This window comes from Helianthus annuus, chromosome 8 (genome assembly GCF_002127325.2).
Source record: "Helianthus annuus cultivar XRQ/B chromosome 8, HanXRQr2.0-SUNRISE, whole genome shotgun sequence".
NCBI classification, from domain to species: domain Eukaryota; kingdom Viridiplantae; phylum Streptophyta; class Magnoliopsida; order Asterales; family Asteraceae; genus Helianthus; species Helianthus annuus.
Genome location: NC_035440.2, coordinates 26,154,612 through 26,175,357, shown reverse-complemented (window position 1 = coordinate 26,175,357; position 20,746 = coordinate 26,154,612). Strand labels below are relative to the sequence as shown.

General features: G+C 34.8%; 2 protein-coding genes across 4 annotated transcripts; one reads left to right on the top strand and one right to left on the bottom strand.

Annotated features, from left to right (window-relative positions):
• Positions 1 to 2,163: 2,163 nt before the first annotated feature.
• LOC110872460 (synaptotagmin-3) lies at positions 2,164 to 7,923 on the bottom strand. 3 transcript variants are annotated; one of them, XM_022121257.2, is made up of 13 exons: positions 7,819 to 7,923; positions 7,605 to 7,751; positions 5,672 to 5,770; positions 5,531 to 5,581; positions 5,314 to 5,443; positions 5,111 to 5,229; positions 4,918 to 5,019; positions 4,743 to 4,817; positions 3,901 to 3,977; positions 3,370 to 3,619; positions 2,931 to 3,299; positions 2,571 to 2,699; positions 2,164 to 2,470 (listed from the first exon to the last, which is right to left on the bottom strand). In XM_022121257.2, the coding sequence occupies exons 2-13, from the start codon at positions 7,719 to 7,721 to the stop codon at positions 2,342 to 2,344; spliced, it is 1,647 nt and encodes a 548-aa protein (XP_021976949.1). In that variant the 5' UTR covers positions 7,722 to 7,751; positions 7,819 to 7,923; the 3' UTR covers positions 2,164 to 2,341. The 3 variants fall into 3 exon arrangements, with proteins under 3 accessions (XP_021976949.1, XP_035832427.1, XP_035832428.1); XM_035976534.1 differs by having other exon boundaries at positions 7,605 to 7,732; positions 7,819 to 7,920; XM_035976535.1 differs by lacking the exons at positions 7,605 to 7,751; positions 7,819 to 7,923 and adding an exon at positions 6,193 to 6,308.
• Positions 7,924 to 8,669: 746 nt separating this feature from the next.
• LOC118480930 lies at positions 8,670 to 18,252 on the top strand. The gene is made up of 3 exons (XM_035975935.1): positions 8,670 to 8,918; positions 9,254 to 9,859; positions 18,232 to 18,252. The coding sequence occupies exons 1-3, from the start codon at positions 8,670 to 8,672 to the stop codon at positions 18,250 to 18,252; spliced, it is 876 nt and encodes a 291-aa protein (XP_035831828.1).
• The last annotated feature ends 2,494 nt before the right edge of the window (positions 18,253 to 20,746 follow it).

The following is a 20,746-nucleotide window of genomic DNA, read 5'->3' as shown; positions in this document are numbered from 1 at the left end:
TAACCTCTAAGCAGTGTATATAAAGGTCTGAAAATGTCTTTTATACCCTTGTGTTGAGGCTATACGAAGCCAAATATAAGGGTAGTTGTGTCATTTTTGTCTCATACGCTGCGTAGGGATCTGTACGCAGCGTATACAAAGCTCCATTTTTGTATTTTTTTTATTGTGTATTCCTTTGTTTATTTATAAAAAAAGAAAATTATTTATAAAAAACAATATTATTGATAAATAATACAAATATAAATTATAAAAATAAAAAATAATACAAATATTATGAATTATAAAAATTAAAAAGAAAATTATTTATAAAAAACAATATTATTGGTAAATAATACAAATATAAATTATAAAAATTTAAAATAATACAAATATTATGAATTATAAAAATTAAAAAAGAAAATTATTTATAAAAAAATATTATTGGTAAATAATACAAATATATTGTTTTGTTATCGTTTAAATTAAATTATCATATTCCTTTGTTTATTTATAAAAAAAGAAAATTATTTATAAAAAAACAATATTATTGGTAAATAATACAAATATATTATATTGTTATCGTTTAAATTAAATTATCATATCGTATTGCATCGTATCGTATCGTTTCGTATTGCATCGTATCGTATCGTATAGTGTATAATATAAGTCTTGTATAGAGGCCTCTAAGGGTGTTATTGTATAGTATAGTATCGTATCGTATAGTGTATAATATAAGTCTCGTATAGAGGCCTATACTACCCCTATACGATACGATATCACACTTATAGGCTTATACGAGGTCAATACGTGACCTATACGACGCTATACGATACGATATCACACTTATAGGCTTATACGAGGTCAATACGTGACCTATACGACGCTGTACGATACGATATCACACTTATAGGCTTATACGAAGTCAATACGTGACCTATACTACGTTATACGATACGATATCACACTTATAGGCTTATACGAGGTCAATACGTGACCTATACTACGTTATATGAAACGATATGACACTTATAGGCTTATACGAGGTCAATACGTGACCTATACGCCGCTATACGATACGATATCACACTTATCGAGGCACCCTATTTGAGATTTTTTTTTTTTACTATGGTAGATCTTTGAAGATCTTCTTCAAGCTCTTCTTGTTCTTTTTCATATTCGCTATTCGAATTGGGAGCTTCGTTACATGTTGGGTCAAGGTATGGTAGGTTATGGTAGTGGTGTTTAGGCCGCGATGTACGTAAGGGTCACAATAATTGGTTCTTGTTGGGTATTGAAGGCTTTAATCACACAGAGGAAACTACGTATAGAGAATGTGTTTATAAAACCCTAATTTCATTCATGCTAAAACTTACATTATATAGAATAAAACAAATACCCACTAACTAATAATTAGGGCCACTAACCCATTAACCCCACTAACTTAATCTTGCTAAACACTTCAACATAAAAAAACACATGACTAATTAAAAATACTTGACCCATAAAAAACATATTTCTATCGACCCGACTTGACCCGTCAAGATTAATCCGACAGTTCTTCCGGTGACAAAGTGATAGGACCCGATACTACTTGGGTTCATCATGCAAATAAAATGTACTCGATTAGTTTTAGCACGAACCTTCGGCCTATACGGTGTTTTCTTTGTAGCTAACCCTTTTTTGCTTGAACCCTCTTATCTCTGTGTTTGTTTTCTTTTTTTTAAGCAGGAGAAGAGATGTATGAAAAATTTAAAAGAATCATATAAGTTAACATAGTGTAAGAGAAATGGTGGTTACTTAAATTTATTTATTTTATAAATCTAACAGTCACGAGTTTGACCGTTGCCAACGATCATATTGCCTCATCTCGTCCTGGTTCGTGGGCCCATGAAACAACTACCAAGCCGTGATCACTTGGTTTGCCGCGGTGTTATAATGTACCCACCGAACCTGTGATCCCATCTAGGGAGTGCCTCGTCCCCCTAATCAGATTGATACTTATTTTTTAAAAATAACCCGTTTTGACCAAATCTCGTTTTTGTCAAAAACTCATTTTGCTAGTACCAGACCCAGCCACTTAACAATGGATAGGTTTTTGTTTTATTTTACGTTATAATTATCATTATCATCAGAATCTAAATTATAAGCAATTTTTTTTTTAAAAATATTATAGAATAAACAATATGGTTGAATTAACCTTTTAATTCTCTTCATTTGGGTATATGCAGATCGTTTGTATGACCTATATAAAAACTTCTTCCATGAACACTATCCAAGAAAAAAAAAAAAAAACTTAAAAAATAGATCATATTGACTATATACCACTCCTCATTTCAAACCGGCTCGTCATCATAGAGAAACATCAAGTTTCTCTCCATCGAAGCTCGACATGGACCAACCCGTTCTTCGAATCTATGAGATGAAACTTATGGTTAATCCGTCCATTGTACACTACATCTGCAAGGTTAACATCCACATGCCCTAGTGATTCCTGCACACGTTTGAAACCATGCATCCATGCATGAACCCAATGTACTTTATTAACCATTTTATTATGTATGAAAATATTGAAGAAAATAAAGAAGTAAAACCTTGTGGTGGAAACTCATGCGTGATCTCCGGCTCATGATTTTGATGTGTATCTTGTCTTGTATAGGAGGTTCCTCGAGCATGAACTGAAATTCTTCGTTCCACTTGGGATCACGAGTTCTTTTAATTCTCTGTCGAAAAAGTTGACAATTGCGATTCATGAGGTCAATGAACCGATGTGCATCTTCCGAATTGATACGGGCTCTTTATATTTTCAAAATAAAATATATTTTTTAATGGTATTTAAGTGTATACGACTTCCATACACTAGAAATATATCAAGAAACCCATATCAAATATATATAGATATATATTAATAATTTAATATCAATAAGTTTGACCGGAAAGGGTCAAAATCTGACCTTTGTTTTCTTTGTCTCTCCTCTAAATATTACCATGGCATAGGGATTATTATGATGCTCCCCCTCGACATCCTCGGCTCCTTGTATAGTCACCAAAAGTACACCAGCCCCGGGCCCACTTGGGGATTCGCCACCGGACCCCATGCCATTCTCTCTCTTTACAGGCGTAAGGGGTCCACTAAACACCTCGCTATCCTCCTTAAATGGCGCGTAAGTCAACTCCAACATAATATGTCCTCTTTGTTGCTTCTTATGAGGATCGGATATGTTGGTGTTCTTTAGCAAATCGAGTGTTAGTTCCATTGTCTTGTTGGGTGTTAACAGTTTCAACGGCACCACTTGCATCCCCAATCGGTCATGACTCCCAACCTAAAGAAGAGAAAAAGTTAAACAAAGAACAAGTATTGCATCTATATCCAAGGGTATTTTGGTCATTTACCTTGTCCCAGTCATAGACATTAACTTGAAGAGTTTGAGCTAGAGGATCCTTAACTACAAGCTTAAAGGTCTCATTCCACACGGGATTTAAGGTCTTTTTCTTGATTGTTGTTTTCTTTGAGGGTAATATTTCTCCACTTAATTTTAGTTTAACGTATGGATCCGATAATCCCAATATGTCCATTTTCAGGAGTTTTGTGGCCCGTACAACCTTCACGTGCAATACCCCAACAGGCTTCTTCACAATGCCACTGACAAGAACATAAGATAAAAAAAAATTAACATGATAAATAGTGCGTAAAAAGAAGTTTACATACAATTCGTAGCCCGTAGGCCCCACTAAGTAAACGTCCACGATGTTTGTGTCCAAAGCGACATCTTTATAATATACATTACTATTAGAACACAACATTTCATTTACCCGAAAGATTTCTAGTAAAACTTTACCTATTTACCGATTGTCATCAACGATTTAGGTCTACAAGATTAATTATTTGTCTTTCTTTAAGAGCTACATCAAGAAGTCACTTACAGTGAAGAATCAAGAATGGGTATTTGAAGAGTTTGTGGCCAAAGGTAAAGCTTTGCAACTTCTTTTTTGATAATATCCTGCAAAACCAATGAAGAATTCAATTTCCTTACATAAATTTGTAACTAAAAAAGGCATAACCTTTTGATAACCCGGATATATAAAATTTGTGTCAAAGACTTCAACCCTAACCCGGACACTTATAATCGTGTAACTTGAACATGACTTGTTTAAGAGTAAATTACAAAACTCGTCCTTTATGTATGTCACTTATTGCAAACTGCGTCCTTTGTCTTCAATAATTACAGCAAACGTACTCGATGTTTGCAAACCCTTGCAAGTTATGTCCTTTAGCCCCTAACTCAGTTAATTTTTGTGGTTAAATCTGACTAAATGGACCCCACATGAGGGTATTTTTGTGGTTAAATCTGACCAAATGGACACCACATGAGAGTAAAATGACCAAAATACCCTCATGTGGGGTCCATTTGTTCAGAATTGACCACAAAAAATTAACTAGGTTAGGGCTAAAGGACATAACTTGCAAGAGTTTGCAAACATCGAGTACGTTTTCTGTAATTATCGAAGACAAAGGACACAGTTTGCAATAACTGACATACATAAAGGACGATTTTTGTAATTTACTCCTTGTTTAACCCATTTATCTAAAGAAGTCAAATTACGGTTGACGGGTTGTATATGATTTGTAATCGTGTTGTTAAACATGTTGGCGGCTCGATGTGTAATGCATGGTTAGGTATAATTTATAACAACCCAAAACCTGATTATTTCCGTGTCGTGTTTCTAGTCACGACAAAAAATCGTCACCTCTAAAAAATACGAACCTGCACTAGTCGATAAAGGCCAGGGATGGACATAACATCGCCACCTAGCACCTTCAGCCCAAAGTCGACATGAGGCTGAAAAACATTTTAACAACAAAATACTATAAGCACATGAGTTGTATATCCACCAAAACACAATTATTAAAAAAAAACAAAACAACCAAAAGAGTTGTACCTTCTCCATCAAAGATACAACAACATTGGAAAAACACGGAAACGTCGAGACAAGAGGCTTCAATATCACCCTTGGAACAACAAACACTTGTAAATCCACCAGCTGATGAGCAACAACAAATTCACAATCAAACATATCATATAACATCATTAACTTTACAGGGGCATCGTTGTCATCATAGCGTCCGTCTTACCTGAATCTTGATACGCAAATACGATATTTTTACAGCTATGACTACATTTGGATTTCCAGCCCATTTAATCGCCGGTTCCATCACTAGTTGGTTCTCATCAGTCTCACAGACTTTTACGCCTGCCAATCATTAGTACAAGAAACACTACTTAGATAAGATTAAAAATATAAAATGACCAAAATACCCAAGCAACGTACACTAACCTTGAAATGTAGGAGGGAGGGACCCGAGACTTAACCTCTCAAATGTGATTGCTTCTATCGGTCGGTGCCCATGTCCAACATAATCAGCAAATATCGGTTCGGTTGTCTGCCTTATCGCAGCACAAATTGCCTGCAAAATGAATAGTGTCAACCGTTTTCGCCCCAAAATAGTAGAAGTAAAAAAAATTGATGATTTTTTCGGTTTCTTACAATGTACCTTGTCGAGATAAGGCCACATATTTGCGACAAATTTGTTTAGCCAGTCAACCTGTATTAATATGAGTAATGTAAGTTAAAGAACTAATAAAGATATATAGAAAATGTGGTTTTATTAAAATGCTGTGAAGGATATACGTACGCGATCATAATCAGGATTCTTCAACCATAGAGGAATTTCGGGTATTAATTCTTGTAGACTCGTTGGATCGAGCTCAGAAATTGGCTTTACAACCGGATCCTGAAATAGCGTATATATGAATTAGCATTCGATTAAAGGAATTGGTCACATTATAAAAAAAAAAAAATTTCTATTTAGCCAATATATGAAGTTATGAACCATAACAAGCATATAGAAGCTTGTTATTATCAAAACATCAACAAAACAAGAATGCTGGCTTGGAATAAGTGAATAACAGCTAATAAGAACATTTTTCAACAAGAAAATCAAATGTTATTTCTAAAAATAGACTCTCTTTAAATTATATATTAAACTAGAAGTTGTAGTACCGGTAATGGTTGCATAATAAATTAGGGGCGACATGAGACGTCACAAAAATATTTTGGTTTAAACATTTAAATAAATGGGTTGTGTTCATGTTGACCTGTTTTATTAAACAGGATGACCAGTAACACATTTGATTAAACAACAAACTCACCCACCCGTTTACGACTTCTCTAACCCAGTTACTACAGCCCTCCAAACCGTTTACAACGGTTAACCCATTTGACTCATTAGATAAATGAGTTACATGGGTTTATGTTCGAGTTACACAATTGGTTTGCACAAATTTGAGTGTGTCCATAGTATGGTTGATGTCTTTGACACAGTGTATATATAAGGGCCTTGTTAGGGTTCAACAATTCAACCTGCCAAACCCGACAAGATTGACACCCCTGTTGTAGATAGGTAGCCGATAAATCAAGAATTAATATATTAAAGGAATTTTAAATGACTATAAGACAAGTATATAAGAAAAATTAATTAAATAAAATCCAAAAGTAATAAAACAAAAACTATTATAAAAAATCAAAAAGCATAAAATTCAACAAAAAACCATGAAAGAAGATAAAGAAACTGGAATAAAGGTGAGAGCTTTACATAAAATAAAGCTTAAAAACATCCTAAAAAGCCCAGGGGATTTGAAGGCATCATTCAATATTTTTTCTTCACATGTCATGTGTACCATTATGATATTATCAAAATAAAAAAAAATAAAAATAAAAAATAAGAAGGCAATAAAGCAATCACAAGTATCAACAAAAGGCCATAAAGAAAAAAATAAGGTATTAAACAGCAAAATGTGCCAATAAAAATTACAAAATATTCCTGTAAGACTCTCCCAAAATTAGAAATTTTAATCAAAATAGAACTACCTAAACCAGTAGTGTTTGATCAAACAATAAGTCTTTAAATTGAAGATTATCAAAAAGAAAAGAAAATCCCTAAAAACTACTACTAATCTGTCACCATTATTAAAAACAAATTATTCCAACCTTCAAGAAATTTCAACAAAAAAAATCAAAATGGAATCAAAGGTGAAAATTCACATAATTCAAATTCAAAAAAAATTATTAAAAAATTATTAATTTTTCTCATAAGTGCATGGCTTCCTCGATCAAGAACGTATCACGAGAACCCAGAAATCTTGCACAAAACCAAATGTACCAATTTCACATTTAATAAAATAAAAATTTTAACTAAAAAAACCCAAAAAACTACTACAAAATTTGTCACCATTAACTAAAATTATATTTATTCTAAGCTTCAATAAATTTCAAAACCCAAAAAACTACTACAAAATTTGTCACCATTAACTAAAATTATATTTATTCTAAGCTTCAATAAATTTCATCAAAATAAGATGAAAAATGGAACCAAAGTTATAAATATTACACAAATCAAAGGATTTAAATATAAATTTGCAGGTTGATCATAAATGCATGGCAGCCATAATCAAGAACCCAATCAGAAAAGGATCATAAAAGTGGAAATCTCCAAATCAAAACGATTAAAAATTAATCTTGGTATCAATCAAGATTTGAAATTATGCAAATTGAAGGTTAAAGATTACCTCAAATGGTTGAATTTCAGGGTCTGAATAGATGAAGAAGTAGAACCCAAGACACATACCAATTATAAACCCGATTCCAAGACCAACAGACCCCAACAAAATGCTAAGAAACGCCATATTCAGAAACCCTGTTGAAAAACAGAGTATCTGAACAAAAACAGAGTGATTTAGAGTCTTAATGAATAAGAAAGTTTATTCGAAGCGGCGATAAAACCTGACTAAATTCACTCTTGGGGAAAATGACGAGAGAGACCTCCAACTGGCAAGGTTTTCTTCTACTAAACGGAAATTTGACACGCGTTGAGGTGAGGCATAAGGGTCAATTGGTCAAAATTTTCAAATGAATTGACTTGGTTGGGAATGTGATGTATCACGTATGTTATAGTGGTACACTATGTGTTAGTGGGCTTTTCAATATCGGTGTGGAGGTGGGGTGAGGGATCAGCTAGGTATGGGTGAGCAGAAAACCGAAATAACTGAACCGTAACTGAAATAATCAAAAAATCCGGACAGAAAAAACCAAACCGAAACAAAAACCGACGGTTTGGTTTTCGGATTTTTAATAACCGAAAATTTCGGTTCGGTTTTCGGATAATCATTTTTAATAACCGAAAATAACCGAACCGATAAGTTTTAATAGTATACCAGATCTATATATTTTTATGTTTAAGTATTTACCCATGCTACTAAGAATTATTATTTTTATTCTTGTTTGTTAAATCTTTATAACAAGAACATAATCATGTTTATTTATCATTAAAATTATCCATTGTTTACAAGAACTAACAAAGTTTAATATAAAAATTAAATGGTTTTTAAAGTATTATAAAAGAAAACGTTTCGATTCTTCAATGAAAGCCTTCATGAAAGCTGCAACAGGATAAAGGATATCCTCTCTTCTCGCTCTGTCTGCTTAATGCCTTCTATTGAATCGATTGGTACCATTTCTTCTTTTAACAAAAACTTTGGAGAAACATTAAAATAGATTAGAAGGTTAGGTTGGATCTTCAGTGGAGAAAAAAAGTTCACTGGGTTGCCTGGGAGAGGGTCGCCTCCCCAAAGAAGATGGGAGGATTGGGGCTTCATAGTCTTAAAGATATTAATACGGCGTTGCTCTCGAAGTGGGGATGGAGGTACAAAACCGAGAGGGATAATCTTTGGGTGGGGGTGATAAGTGCTATTCATTCCGGTGGTTCTAATTGGGATTTTGTTCCGTTAAAAAAATCGCTCGGCGACGTTTGGTGCAATATTGTGGCAACTATCAAGCGCCCCATTTTGGATGGTTCTTCGATTTGTAACCTATTCAAAGGAGTGGTGGGCAGAGGCGATAACATCATGCTTTAACCAACTGGGGTAGCCCAGTTGGCCACCGACACCCACCTCTTCCCAGAGGTACCGGGTTCGAGTCTTGGGAGTGGCATATGTCGCCCATGGTAAGAACTCGGCATGGGGAAGTCACCGCGGAGCTAGCTTGGTCGGGTAGCGGCTCCCGGAGTGAGATCACTCCGGCAGTTGGGAGGACCGTGCAATATCCCCCCCCCCCACATTATGCTTTGGTTGGATCCCTGGTTATGTGATCTTCCTTTGAAATTGAAGTTTCCTTCTCTGTTCCAGTTGGAGTTGGTTAAGCAATGCAGTGTTCGTAACAGGTTAGAGGGGATGGCTTGTGGCTTTGGCGACATGATCCGGTCACTACGTCAGAAAGAACAGAATGGAACTCTCTCATCTCGGCGTTGGATGCGGTTAATCTTTCTATTGGTGCCGACAAGTGGCTTTGGGTGGGTAATGGGTCGGAGTGTTTCTCTGTCAAGGCTGTTAAGAAGATCATTGATTTGAAGAATGACTATAGTAGTCGGTACGTGATGGATTGGTGCAAGTGGGTTCCGCTTAAATGCAACATTTTGGTTTGGCGCGCAGAAATGGATAGAATCCCGACTGTGGAGGCGCTAGTTAGGAGGGGAATGCCGATCTCCGACGGTGAGTGCAAGTATTGCGAGGTTGGTCCTGATTCGGTGGTTCATCTCTTCACAACTTATCCCTTGGCGTTGGGATTGTGGGAGAAAATTAGCTTGTGGTGTCGGGTCATGAATTTTTATGTCTTTTCTTTCCGAGACCTTTTAGAAATTCAAGAACAAGGTAGAAGAAGGGTGTCAGAAAGAAAGGCGTTGCATGGGATTACCATAGCTGCTTGTTGGTTCTTATGGAAGGCCAGAAATAATCTTAGGTTTAACGGAAAGAGGAGTAATGGCGAAGAGGTCTTTAGTGAAGTTAGGTCGGTTAGTTATTTTTGGTTCAAGCATAGGGCTAAAAATGGTTCGTTTGATTGGGGGGATTGGTGTAAATTTGTTAATATGTAATTGGTTTTGTTTGTTTGTTGCCGTCCCGGGTTTCGGGTTCGGTGTTTCTTAATGAAGTTCTCGTTTCAAAAAAAAAGTTTATGTGAATAATATTAATTTAAAAGACTAAATATATTAACTTAAATATAAAAATTTAAGAAAGATTCTTAAACTTTGAATTATGCTTTTAAGTTTTGAATCTTACATAATTTGTTTCAAAAACCGAAAAAACGAACTGAACCGTCACTAAAACCGAAATAACCGAAACCGAACGGTTTTTAAAAACCAAAAACCGAACTTTCGGTTACGGTTTTGGTTTTACCCAAAAACCAAACCGAACCTTGCACATCCTTACAGTTAGGCACCTCAATTTTTAGGTGTCAATAGGGGGCGCCGTGGATGGCTCGTTGGCACAGTGGCGAGCACTAACGACTTTTTTGTGGGTCCATTTTAATAAATACACGTTAAACAATGGCTCTAAATTAAAAAAAAAACTTTTACACTTTGAATTTTAACACTATGGGTATGTTTGGTATGGAGCTTTTAAGAGCTTTTAGGAGCTTCAAGCTTTAAACTTTTAAGAAAAAGCTTCTAATTAATAAAAAGTCTTGTTTGGTTGAAGGAGCTTCAAGCTTTTAGGTTAGGAGCTTGAAGCTTTTGGTTGAAAGCTACTACTAGTAGCGTTTAGAAGGAGCTACAAGCTTTTAGGGAAAAAATGACTAATTTAACCTCTAAAAATAATGAACTTTTTAATGCACAAGCTTTTTAAATTTTTTGTTATGTCCATTTTGGTCATTTTATACATTTTATTAAAAGCTACAGCTACTCTGCCAAACACTAAATCTATCTAAAAAGTTACAGCTACTAGCTTCCAGCTACAGCTACCATCTACCAGCTTCCAGCCAACAGCTAACAGCTTTCAGCCACCAGCCACTAGCTACTTTTGCCAAACATACCCTATATATATCCAATATCCTATCTTTTTTAACAAATCCATACCATTTCTAACCTCTTTTTCTCTACATTTTTTATACAACCTATCCAATTCACACAATGTTTGCAAACAACCAAACGTGTAGGACCTCAACAATCTGTTTTGAGGTAACTTTCAACACTATATATATCCTACCTTTTAACACTAGTTTGTAATCTTTTATTTGTTTTATTGAAATTATGTTTTTTTAATTTTAATTTAAATAAAAAAGGTATATAAATTAAAAAATACAAAATAAAAAACAAATAATTAGGTAATCATAATAGGGGATTTAAACCTTTGCGTGCAAGTTAAATGGAGAGACTTTAAAGCACCCGATGTGACATGGAGCATACGTGACGTTGATGTGGCGTGATAAATACCACACCACCCAGCCTTATACTAGTGGGATTTTCCCGGCTTCACGACGAGATTTTGTTCGGTATCCGTTCGGTTTAATACATTACAAGTAAAATACCGAAATGTGGTATAGCGATTGACATATGTTTTACATCATTCGAAAACCATCAAACGACTACCTTCTAGCGTTGTCAGTCGGCATAGGTTCTGTTTGCACGATATTAGTACGGTACCGACTCATGATGTAGTTTACAATACAAAAAAATTACTATGTTGCGAATACAATTATGTTTTAAATGAACTTTATACCGCAATGGCGAAAAGACCAAATATTTCTTTCGCTCAAATAGAACTTTTATCGAAAGGCACAATAAATTCGGTTCGTCACGACAAAGAACCAAAAAAATCCTTATAGGTGACCCGTTCGAATTGAACTTTTATCGAATCATAGATAAAATAAGCTCGTCGCAATTGTATATTACGAATTTTATAAAACGTGATATTGCATTACTAACGCGACACAACTTTGATAACATGTGTGTCAAATATAATTGTTTTGTTTTTTGTTCTTTACCATGACGAACTAAACAGATTCCAACCGAATAACATCAATACCGGTAAAACCATTGCTGGTTGTTACTGTTCATAATGTGTATATAGGGTCGGGATTTGGAGAAAACCGTAGAAAGTGTGAGAACAGTGAGAACGCTTATCGATCGTCCGATTAAAACAATCTATGGACTAGATTGGCGCGGTGGTGATGCGCGTGTGGTGTTATATGTTTTTATATATATTTTTTGCCCTTTTTACACGTTAGTCAAGTTTTAAATTTATAAAACACGATATTTTACTAACAACAAACACACATATGGGCAAGTGCACCCATCGTGAGCGTAGTACAGTGTTGGTAAGATACCGAGGTCGTCCAAGGACACAAGAGCTTTTGATACCGGTTTATCATCAACGTCTAATCAAATCAAAAGTTTAGAAAAAGGTTTTAAACTAGAAAATAAAAACTAAAAATGCTGAAAATAAAAATAAAAGTAAAAACAGATAGACAAGATGAATCACTTGGATCTGACTCGTGTTTAGTGTAACCTTTGATTATTTCTGCACTTTTGCACTTTTTAAGAGATTATCTTAGTTATTGTAGTAGGCCCCTCTTTTGAAGGTGACGTTACCCTCAACCCAGTAGTTTGAGTCAGCAAGGATACAATCCTAAAGGGTTGGATTATTGAAAGATAATTAAGTTATTAATGCGTAATGTGGTAGGCCCCTCTATTGAAGGTGACGTTACCCTCGGCTAAGTAGTCTGAGTCAGCAGGGATACAGTCCTAAGTAGCCGGATTAATGTTTTAATAGTAGCTTACATATGAGGGGATCAAAGAGTTTGGACCCCCGCCATCCAATACCAGTGGGTATTGAAGGAGGTCCTACAAAGTTTTAACCCAGGTCCTTGCAGGATCTATACACTGAACAAGGCAAGACTCTTACCAAACCAAACCAAACCATTCCCTTAACCCCCGACCAGGTAGCCAACATATCTCCATATAGACCGTGGAGATATGAATGGTGAAAATCTTTTATTTTATATAGACAGTAAAATAATGCCAAGACACCACGGACAAATGATAAGGAAGATTCACCTTCAACATAAGAAACTAGTTATTAAAGTCATTAATACATAACCAAATAAAAAGTGCGAAAAGATTAAAAATAAAAAGTATTACACTAGACACTTGTTTTCACCAAGTGATGTAAGAGACTTAGGTAAACATGGCCTTTGGTTGTCAAGAACTCTTACGATCAATCTTGGATCCCGAGACTACTCACACACTCTATGATAGATGATGGTGGTGGATGTGGGTTGTGATGGTGGTGGTGGGTGGGTGAAGTGTGAGAGAGGTGGTTTGCCAAGGGATGGTTTGCAAATGAGCCAAGCACCCCTATTTATAGTCTGCACAGAAGCCCAGACACGGCCCCGTGTCCATTGGGCACGGCCCCGTGTCCATCCATCTTCTCTTTCTTCATTAATTGTAGTTTGTCTGCATTAGTTGACCACGCCCCCGTGTCCGCTGGGCACGACCCCGTGTGTAGAAGCGTATCTGTACTTTCAAAATTTTCCTAGATTCTGCGAATCTTAGAGTTGACCACGGCCCCGTGTCCGCTGGACACGCCCCCGTGGTGGGTGATAGAAGCTTCTACAACTTTGTCTTTTCTGCAGACACTTGGGCACGCCCCCGTGCTCATTGAGCAGGGGGCGTGTTCAGCCTTCTGTTATCTTGTTTTTGCTTGGGAAGATGCTGTCGGGGGGTCGGGCATGCCACGTTTGTTCCTTTTCTTGTATTTATGTTAGATTTAGCTGCCTTTTTGCTTCTTTTGTTCATTTGAGCTCATTTAATCCTAAAAATACAAAAGGAAGACAAAAACACACTTTTTCCAACATTAGTACTAAAAAGGGGTTAGTTTTATGCCACATTTGATGTAATTTATATGTTGCATTTTGCGCACATCAGTGGCGTTTTCGTAAATAACATCAATTTTATTACGTGGACGCGCCGCCTCATTAAGGGTACAAGCGTATTTACACCTCTATACCAAAACGCCATACTATGAATAAAACGTCATTACGGACCAAAACACATCGCTATATAAACAAAAACATCCCAGACATAAAAACACACCCCCCAGAACCTGAAACACCATATTTTCTACTACATACCATTCAACTTACAAACGCCAAAAACCCCAAAACATCAAACACAACTACTCAAAAAACGCCATATTTTCTACTATATACCATTCATCTTAGAAAACGCCAAAACACTCAAACATCAAAGATTCCAAAAAAATCGACGGTTCTTTCAGATACACTATTTCCTCAGTAAAACGCCAAAAATGCCAAATATCGTTTCTTGTATATTCAAATATTGTTCTACGCCAAAGTTTCGGATAATGCATTCTTCCCTGAGGTGCTATGACTCAAATAACATTTTGCTGCATGAGATGGACAAATCATAAACAAAAAGATGATGGGGTCAGACTTATGTTCTTGATGAATATTTTAATGGTATGAAAAGACGAATGACACTAATGAGTTGTTTGAAGATACATATTAAAAAAAACTCATGTCATTTTGCCTTTCCAAACGGCCACAAAAACACAAGCATCGCTAAGCCAAACCACCAGCGAACATGATTCAATGAAGAAAGAGACTGATGACAGTGAAGATTTGGAAGATGAATTGTTTTTATTTTTATTTTTTTAATTTTCTTTTTCTGTTGTTTGCTATGTATTTTTCAACTTAGAATAAAAAGTACCTTATCTTAATAAAACGTCAAACAGTCATAATGCATATGAAAACGCCATAAATGGAGTAACAACGCCAAAAACTCCCAAAACTATAATGAAAGTAATTTGCAGAAATATTAACTAATAAAAGCTAAAAATGGGAAAAAAAACGCCAAAAACTACTTAAACCCATTCAAAAGCGCCAAACTTGGGAGATAGAAAGTCTATGACCCTAAAAATTCATAAAAAGCTGAACAAAAACAGTAAAAATACACAGTAACTGAAAAGACGGCTACTTTATTAACATAATTTATTATAAATAAAATCCCGCCTAAACTACGCGCCAAAAACATCCTATAAAGAGAGACTTCTTTGCACAAACAACTTATCACAAAACCAGAAACAAACGCCATATATCCTTGAAACCATTCACCTTAAAAACGCCAAAAAAATACTTAAAAACGCCACAGATGCAGAACCTCGATTCTGCTATATTGAGTATTGATCTCAATGAAGTTTCACTGAATGGATTCTTATCTGAGTTGGGTATCTCTATAATCTTTTGCTGTATGAGATGGACAAATATTCAAGATAAAGAGACTGATGATATGACATCATGTCACTTTGTTCTTATGGATATATTGATGGCATGAAGGGATCAATACATTAGAGCAGTCGTTGATCTCTAACATGTCATCAAACAAGTATATATCCACCCACCATAAAGGATGCCACAAAAAATAAGCATCTTCTAAAGACGGTCGTTATGTAGGGAAATAAGGATCTACATAAGGCATTCAAAAACAGGTTCAAAACGTCAAAAATGTTAAAGTAGAAGAGGCTGATAACAGAGAAGATTTGAATGAGAAATTAGATTATAATTTTTAATTTTTTTTCATTTTCTATTGTTTATTATGTAATTCTCTGTTGTTTATTATCTAATTCTCTACTATTTTTAAAAAATTGAGTATAAAACGCCAAGAACTACAAACACCAAAACGCCTGAAAGTTTGAAAACTGTGAGAACGAATGCTAGCAAAATACGAGGTTGCTATATAAAACGCCAAAAACGCAAACAAAGTATTACTGGAAAAATCAACACTAATTGACAGATTAAAATTGAAAGAAACAGTAAAATAAAGAGACGGTATCATTATTGCCAAAACATTATAGTTATATTAATGCCACTACATGGAAAATTGAAATTTATTTATCTTTTCAAAACGCTATAATTGCCTGTCACATTATAGGCATGTATCCTAAATGGCAAAACACTTGATCTAAAAAACAATATAAACGCCAAAACAATACTTAAAACACCAAAACATTTACTATGATTCTGATCTAAAACAATAAAAACGCCGCGTACTTATTAAACGCCAAAAAATGGAAAGATGAAGTGACATGCGTTAAAAAAGAGAAATATGAAAGGATAAAAAAGCCCCTCCGCCTTTCTCTAAGCGGCGTGACACGTGTTAGGCCAGGAAGCGTTCTCACCGTTCTCACACTTTTGAGCGTTTACTCCTGATCTCGTTTCTATATATATATATATATATATATATATATAGGATTCGGAGAAAACTCCTAAGAGTTGTAAGAACTTAGAAAACTTCGACTTCCCGTGCGAGTTTTGCCCCCAGTTTTTGCACACAACCTAGATTAAAATATCACAAATCCGGTTGTAAAAAAATTTCAAAGTTATGTTTTTCGGCTTCTTACATCTACTGTAAAAAGCTGCTGACATTCGCATGATATCAACTTTTTACAACATTTACGGTTGATATAAAAAAAAGACTAGATTTTTTTATTGGAAAATTTGTTTTTTTTAGAATTTTTGGTAAAAATCTTTTTAAAAAAACCTTTCGTAACACTAAGTTCTTTAAGTTTCTACAACTCATAGAAGTTTTTATTTGACCCTAACCAACCTTATCTATATATATGTGTCTATCTATCTGTGTCTATATAAAAGAAGTTCATATAAAGTTGAACCCATAATTGATTTGTGAAGATATTTTAATTACCCACGTTTGATTATTTAATAACTAAAATATATAAGAAAAACATCAAAATTATGTCGGTGTCAAATGTAATTATCCGAGACATGATACTTGAGATTTTGGCCAAATGACAACACTATATTAACGAGACTTAATTGATATAAATATGTTTTGGGAAGAAATGGGAAAATATACAATGTTTTGGATAAAACGATCGTGAGAAATTAATATTTTGAATTTTGGTTGGGACAAATTTATCGGGTCTCAAGAGTGTAAGTAGCGGTGAGGCTTACATTGCGTCGGGGACGGCGAAAATTTGTGCAACATTAGATATTAAATTGTTATCTAGTAGGTTATATATATTGATGCATTTGAGGAGGGCACATGGATGCATACATGGCGTTTTTAATCATTAAGTATAGAACACGTGGAATTGTTGATAGATTTATCAGGTTGACAACCCCGTCGTGACCGGTAGCTTCGGTCCACATATCGGCGAATTTTATTCTATAATTGTCTAGTATTGATTAGAACCTCAATCATAGTATATAGCTCGTAAAGTCTTGCAAACTTACGAAACTGAAAGAATGACAAATATTTAATATTGAAACCATAGGTGTAAATTTTCATCGGAGATTTTTCAAATAAACCATTCCGGATGAATCACCCTCGGATTTTACGAAGGAAATAAAATTAACTTTTTTAAACATATATGGATGTTTTAACATTTAAAAATCTATAATAAGAGAGTTTTTTCTTATACAAATTGTTACGACTTTGGATATGTGAACTCACCCTCCATTGTGTTGACACTTGATTTTTACGTGTTCTTAAGGTATATGAGTTCGGCTTCGAGGATTTTGTCATGTGGTTTGATGCGATTGTAAATAAATAATAATGTTTGGACACTTTTTAAAACTACTTTGGGACCGTGTGTACTAAGACCCATAAGGGTCAAACAACTATGCTTTGGTTGTGGTTTACGTTTGAAACTTTAAACTTTATGTTTTAAATAAGCTAAACAGTCCAAAATAAACAATGCATCGACCACTAAGACATTTATGGGTACCAACTACCGTCACCGCCACGTTTGTATTTCCACTACGACGTTTTTGGGGTGTGACAAATTGAAATGTTAAAAAAATAAATAAACATAAACACGGATTTAAATTTCTTTTTAAAAAGTTAGCGAATTCAATTTATTACTAAAAGATCAAATTGAATAATAAATAAAATTCTATTAAAAATAAAAGGTAAATACTTAAAAAGTATTAACTACTACTTATTTCTAAAAGACAAATAAAATACTATTAACAATAAATAAAAAATTATGAGCTACATGAGGACTTGATATTAAATACTTAAAAAGTATCAAGTGTTATTTATTTCTAAAAAACAAATTAAATAATAAATAAAATACTTTTAAAAATAAAATAAAAAATTATAAATTACTATTCATGAGAACTTAATAATATCATGTATAATATGAATATATTGCTAAGTATTTCTCATAAATTAAGTTTAGCTAATATGTAATATGATTATATTGCTAAGTATTTCTCATAAATTAAGTTTAGAAAATATAATTTTAATTTCTATCAATTATTGTTTCTGACACTCAAGTTTTCATTTCTAAACATAGAATCTTTATGATTTGTTTTTTTTTAAAGGTTGGATTCTATGATTTATAGAATAGGGCCAAAACCCTGAAAAGTAACAATACACAAGAAATCAAACGACAAGGACATAAACGCCGTAACCCAACCTACTTGATAAAGTCACGAACATTAAAATCCACCCGCCTATCCCACTCCAAAGTAACTACCTTGGATCTACACTTTAACCAAAGAAACGACTCGCTCTTTTTCTCATCAACCACCCTATTATCGGATATTTGAGACCCTTCAAATTCTTTCGCATTACGAGCCTTCCAAACGTGCCACATGGTAGCCTGAAATATCATATTTATGACTTGCTTCCACTCTTTGGAGCCTTTCAGCCCTTCGATGTAACTAAGTGTTTCTTTAGGAGATCCAAACACCATCATAGTCAGTAACTTCACCCAAGCAAGGACGTTCCACCAATTGATTTCGACAACGAGCAAGTACAAATCAAATGGTTAACTGATTCAACTTGGTCACTACACCTAGATCATACCGAACCACTAATCAAAAGACCGCGTTTAGCAAGCTCCTTTTTAATCAGAATCCTCCCCAGACCGACTCTCCATGTAAAGAGATTAACTTTTGGAGGAACCCAATGGTTCCAATACATCCATTTATCTTCTATCAATGTTGAGCACTTTAAAACTTGGCCCCGAACATCAGCACCAGAAAATTTCCTACTACCATTCGCTTTCAGACCCAATAATCACTTCCTTCTTGCATTTTAACACCGTTTAGAACCCTAAGCAATCCAGTCCACTGAGCCCATTCCGAGTCATTACCAGGAAATTCAATGAATTAAAATTTAAATTCCTAGTAATTAGGCGGAGTTGAAGAAAGTCGTCTCGGCAGCCTACCTTGGAGCGATTACTCGGACTTGGAAACCTTGTTTTACAACCATGAGTATATGTATAACAATTCAACCGGAAATCCAAGTTTATAAATTCTAGGGTATTAATGGAAGTCTATACAAGATTAAGCATGTAAAAAATGTGTCTATGTATTACGTTCATATGTTATTCTTACTTGCTTATAAGTTGAGTATAGTAAAAGTTATCCAACATCAAATCATGATCATTTTTTATTTATGTGCATAAACTAGCAAAACTACATACACTACAAGAAAGTTGAGCATTAGCGGCGACATGCCATATGTCGCTGCTAATGCTCGATCCGGAACGCGGTGTCCAACATTAAACCCCAACCGTCCATTTGTTATCTTGATCTAACTGCTAGGGTGAAACAGACTCAATAGCGGCGACGTGCGTCTCCCCTATTACGTTTACACAGACATACCAGCTAAAAGCGGGATTTCCCACTTTTCCCCCATTTTCCCACCAAACTCTTCATCACTCTCACGGGTTTACCCTTAAATCGGCCAATCTTCATCAATTTCACCAAGATCTACTCCAAATCGGTTAGTATTATTTGTGTAAGTTGATTTTGTTATACATTTTGTTAATTTCTTGATTTTGGGTGTATGTATGTGTGTATGCTAGAGAATTCCGGTCACCCACCACGTCTCCTCCACAACCACGAGTAGAATCATCATTTTGACAGTTAGTTTTATATTTATTTTTGTTCAAAGATGAGAAATTGTGTAATTTTGGGTTTATGTAGGTATGCAAATTTGTATGTGAGGATGTATGTTGTATGTAAATGTGTATATGTTAGTAGATGTATGTGAAAGTGCATAATTTATGTATACTTGGTGAAAATGTGTGTATTTAAGTCTATGTATGTGTGTATGCAGGTGTATGTTAGTATCTACATGTGTATGTTAGCTTGTAAGTATATATAAATTCTATGTATTTGGTGAAAATGTGTGTATATTAGTATGCATGTGTGTATGTTAGCTTATAAGTATGTCTAAATTATGTGATTTGCTTGGAATGTGTGTATGTTAGCTTGGAATTTGTGGGTTTTGAATATTTTGGCGTTTATAAATTGAATGGTGTTTAGTAAAATATGGCATTTGGTTTTGGTGTGTTCAATGGAAGGTCCGAGACGTTGTTTATATAGGATGTTCTTTTGGCGCGTATTTTTGGTGGGATTTTATAATAATAAATGCTAGTAATGAATCTTTCGTCGTTTCAGTTATTGTTTGTTCAGCTTTATTTGGATTAATGCATTTATAACTCGTCCGCATAAGGGCTAACCCATCAACCCGATATGATTATCACTCCTAGTCAGTGTTGTAAAACTCGGCCGACTCGGATTTGGAATTGGGAATTGGGGGGTCCTCTACAGTGATTTTGCCAAGTCGGTAATCAGGAATCAGACTCAGTCAAACTCGGGTATGACTCGGTTAGACTCAATCAAACGTGAGGGGTATCGAGAGGAATCGACTAGAATCGTCAACTCATTCAAAGTTTGAATCGGGCTGACTCAGCAGAATTAGTCAAAATCCGTTAAGGGCACGACTTGGTCAAGCTTGGACATTACCTCATTTAGGAATCAATTTAAAAGTGAATTATATTGAAAAGTTTACTTTTATTTATAGATTACATATGAATCACAA

Excerpts from the sequence above, each read along its gene's own strand:
- LOC118480930 (XM_035975935.1), top strand. The coding sequence starts at position 8,670 with ATGGGAGGATTGGGGCTTCATAGTCTTAAAGATATTAATACGGCGTTG. Across the intron at positions 8,919-9,253 it reads GTAACCTATTCAAAGGAGTG|GTTAGAGGGGATGGCTTGTG; the intron begins GTGGGCAGAGGC and ends TGTTCGTAACAG. Across the intron at positions 9,860-18,231 it reads AGAGGAGTAATGGCGAAGAG|GTTGGATTCTATGATTTATA; the intron begins GTCTTTAGTGAA and ends TTTTTTTTAAAG.
- LOC110872460 (XM_022121257.2), bottom strand. The coding sequence starts at position 7,721 with ATGGCGTTTCTTAGCATTTTGTTGGGGTCTGTTGGTCTTGGAATCGGG. Across the intron at positions 3,620-3,900 it reads CCCATTCTTGATTCTTCACT|TGGCATTGTGAAGAAGCCTG; the intron begins GTAAGTGACTTC and ends TGTTCTTGTCAG. Across the intron at positions 2,700-2,930 it reads GAGAGACAAAGAAAACAAAG|AGAATTAAAAGAACTCGTGA; the intron begins GTCAGATTTTGA and ends CTTTTTCGACAG.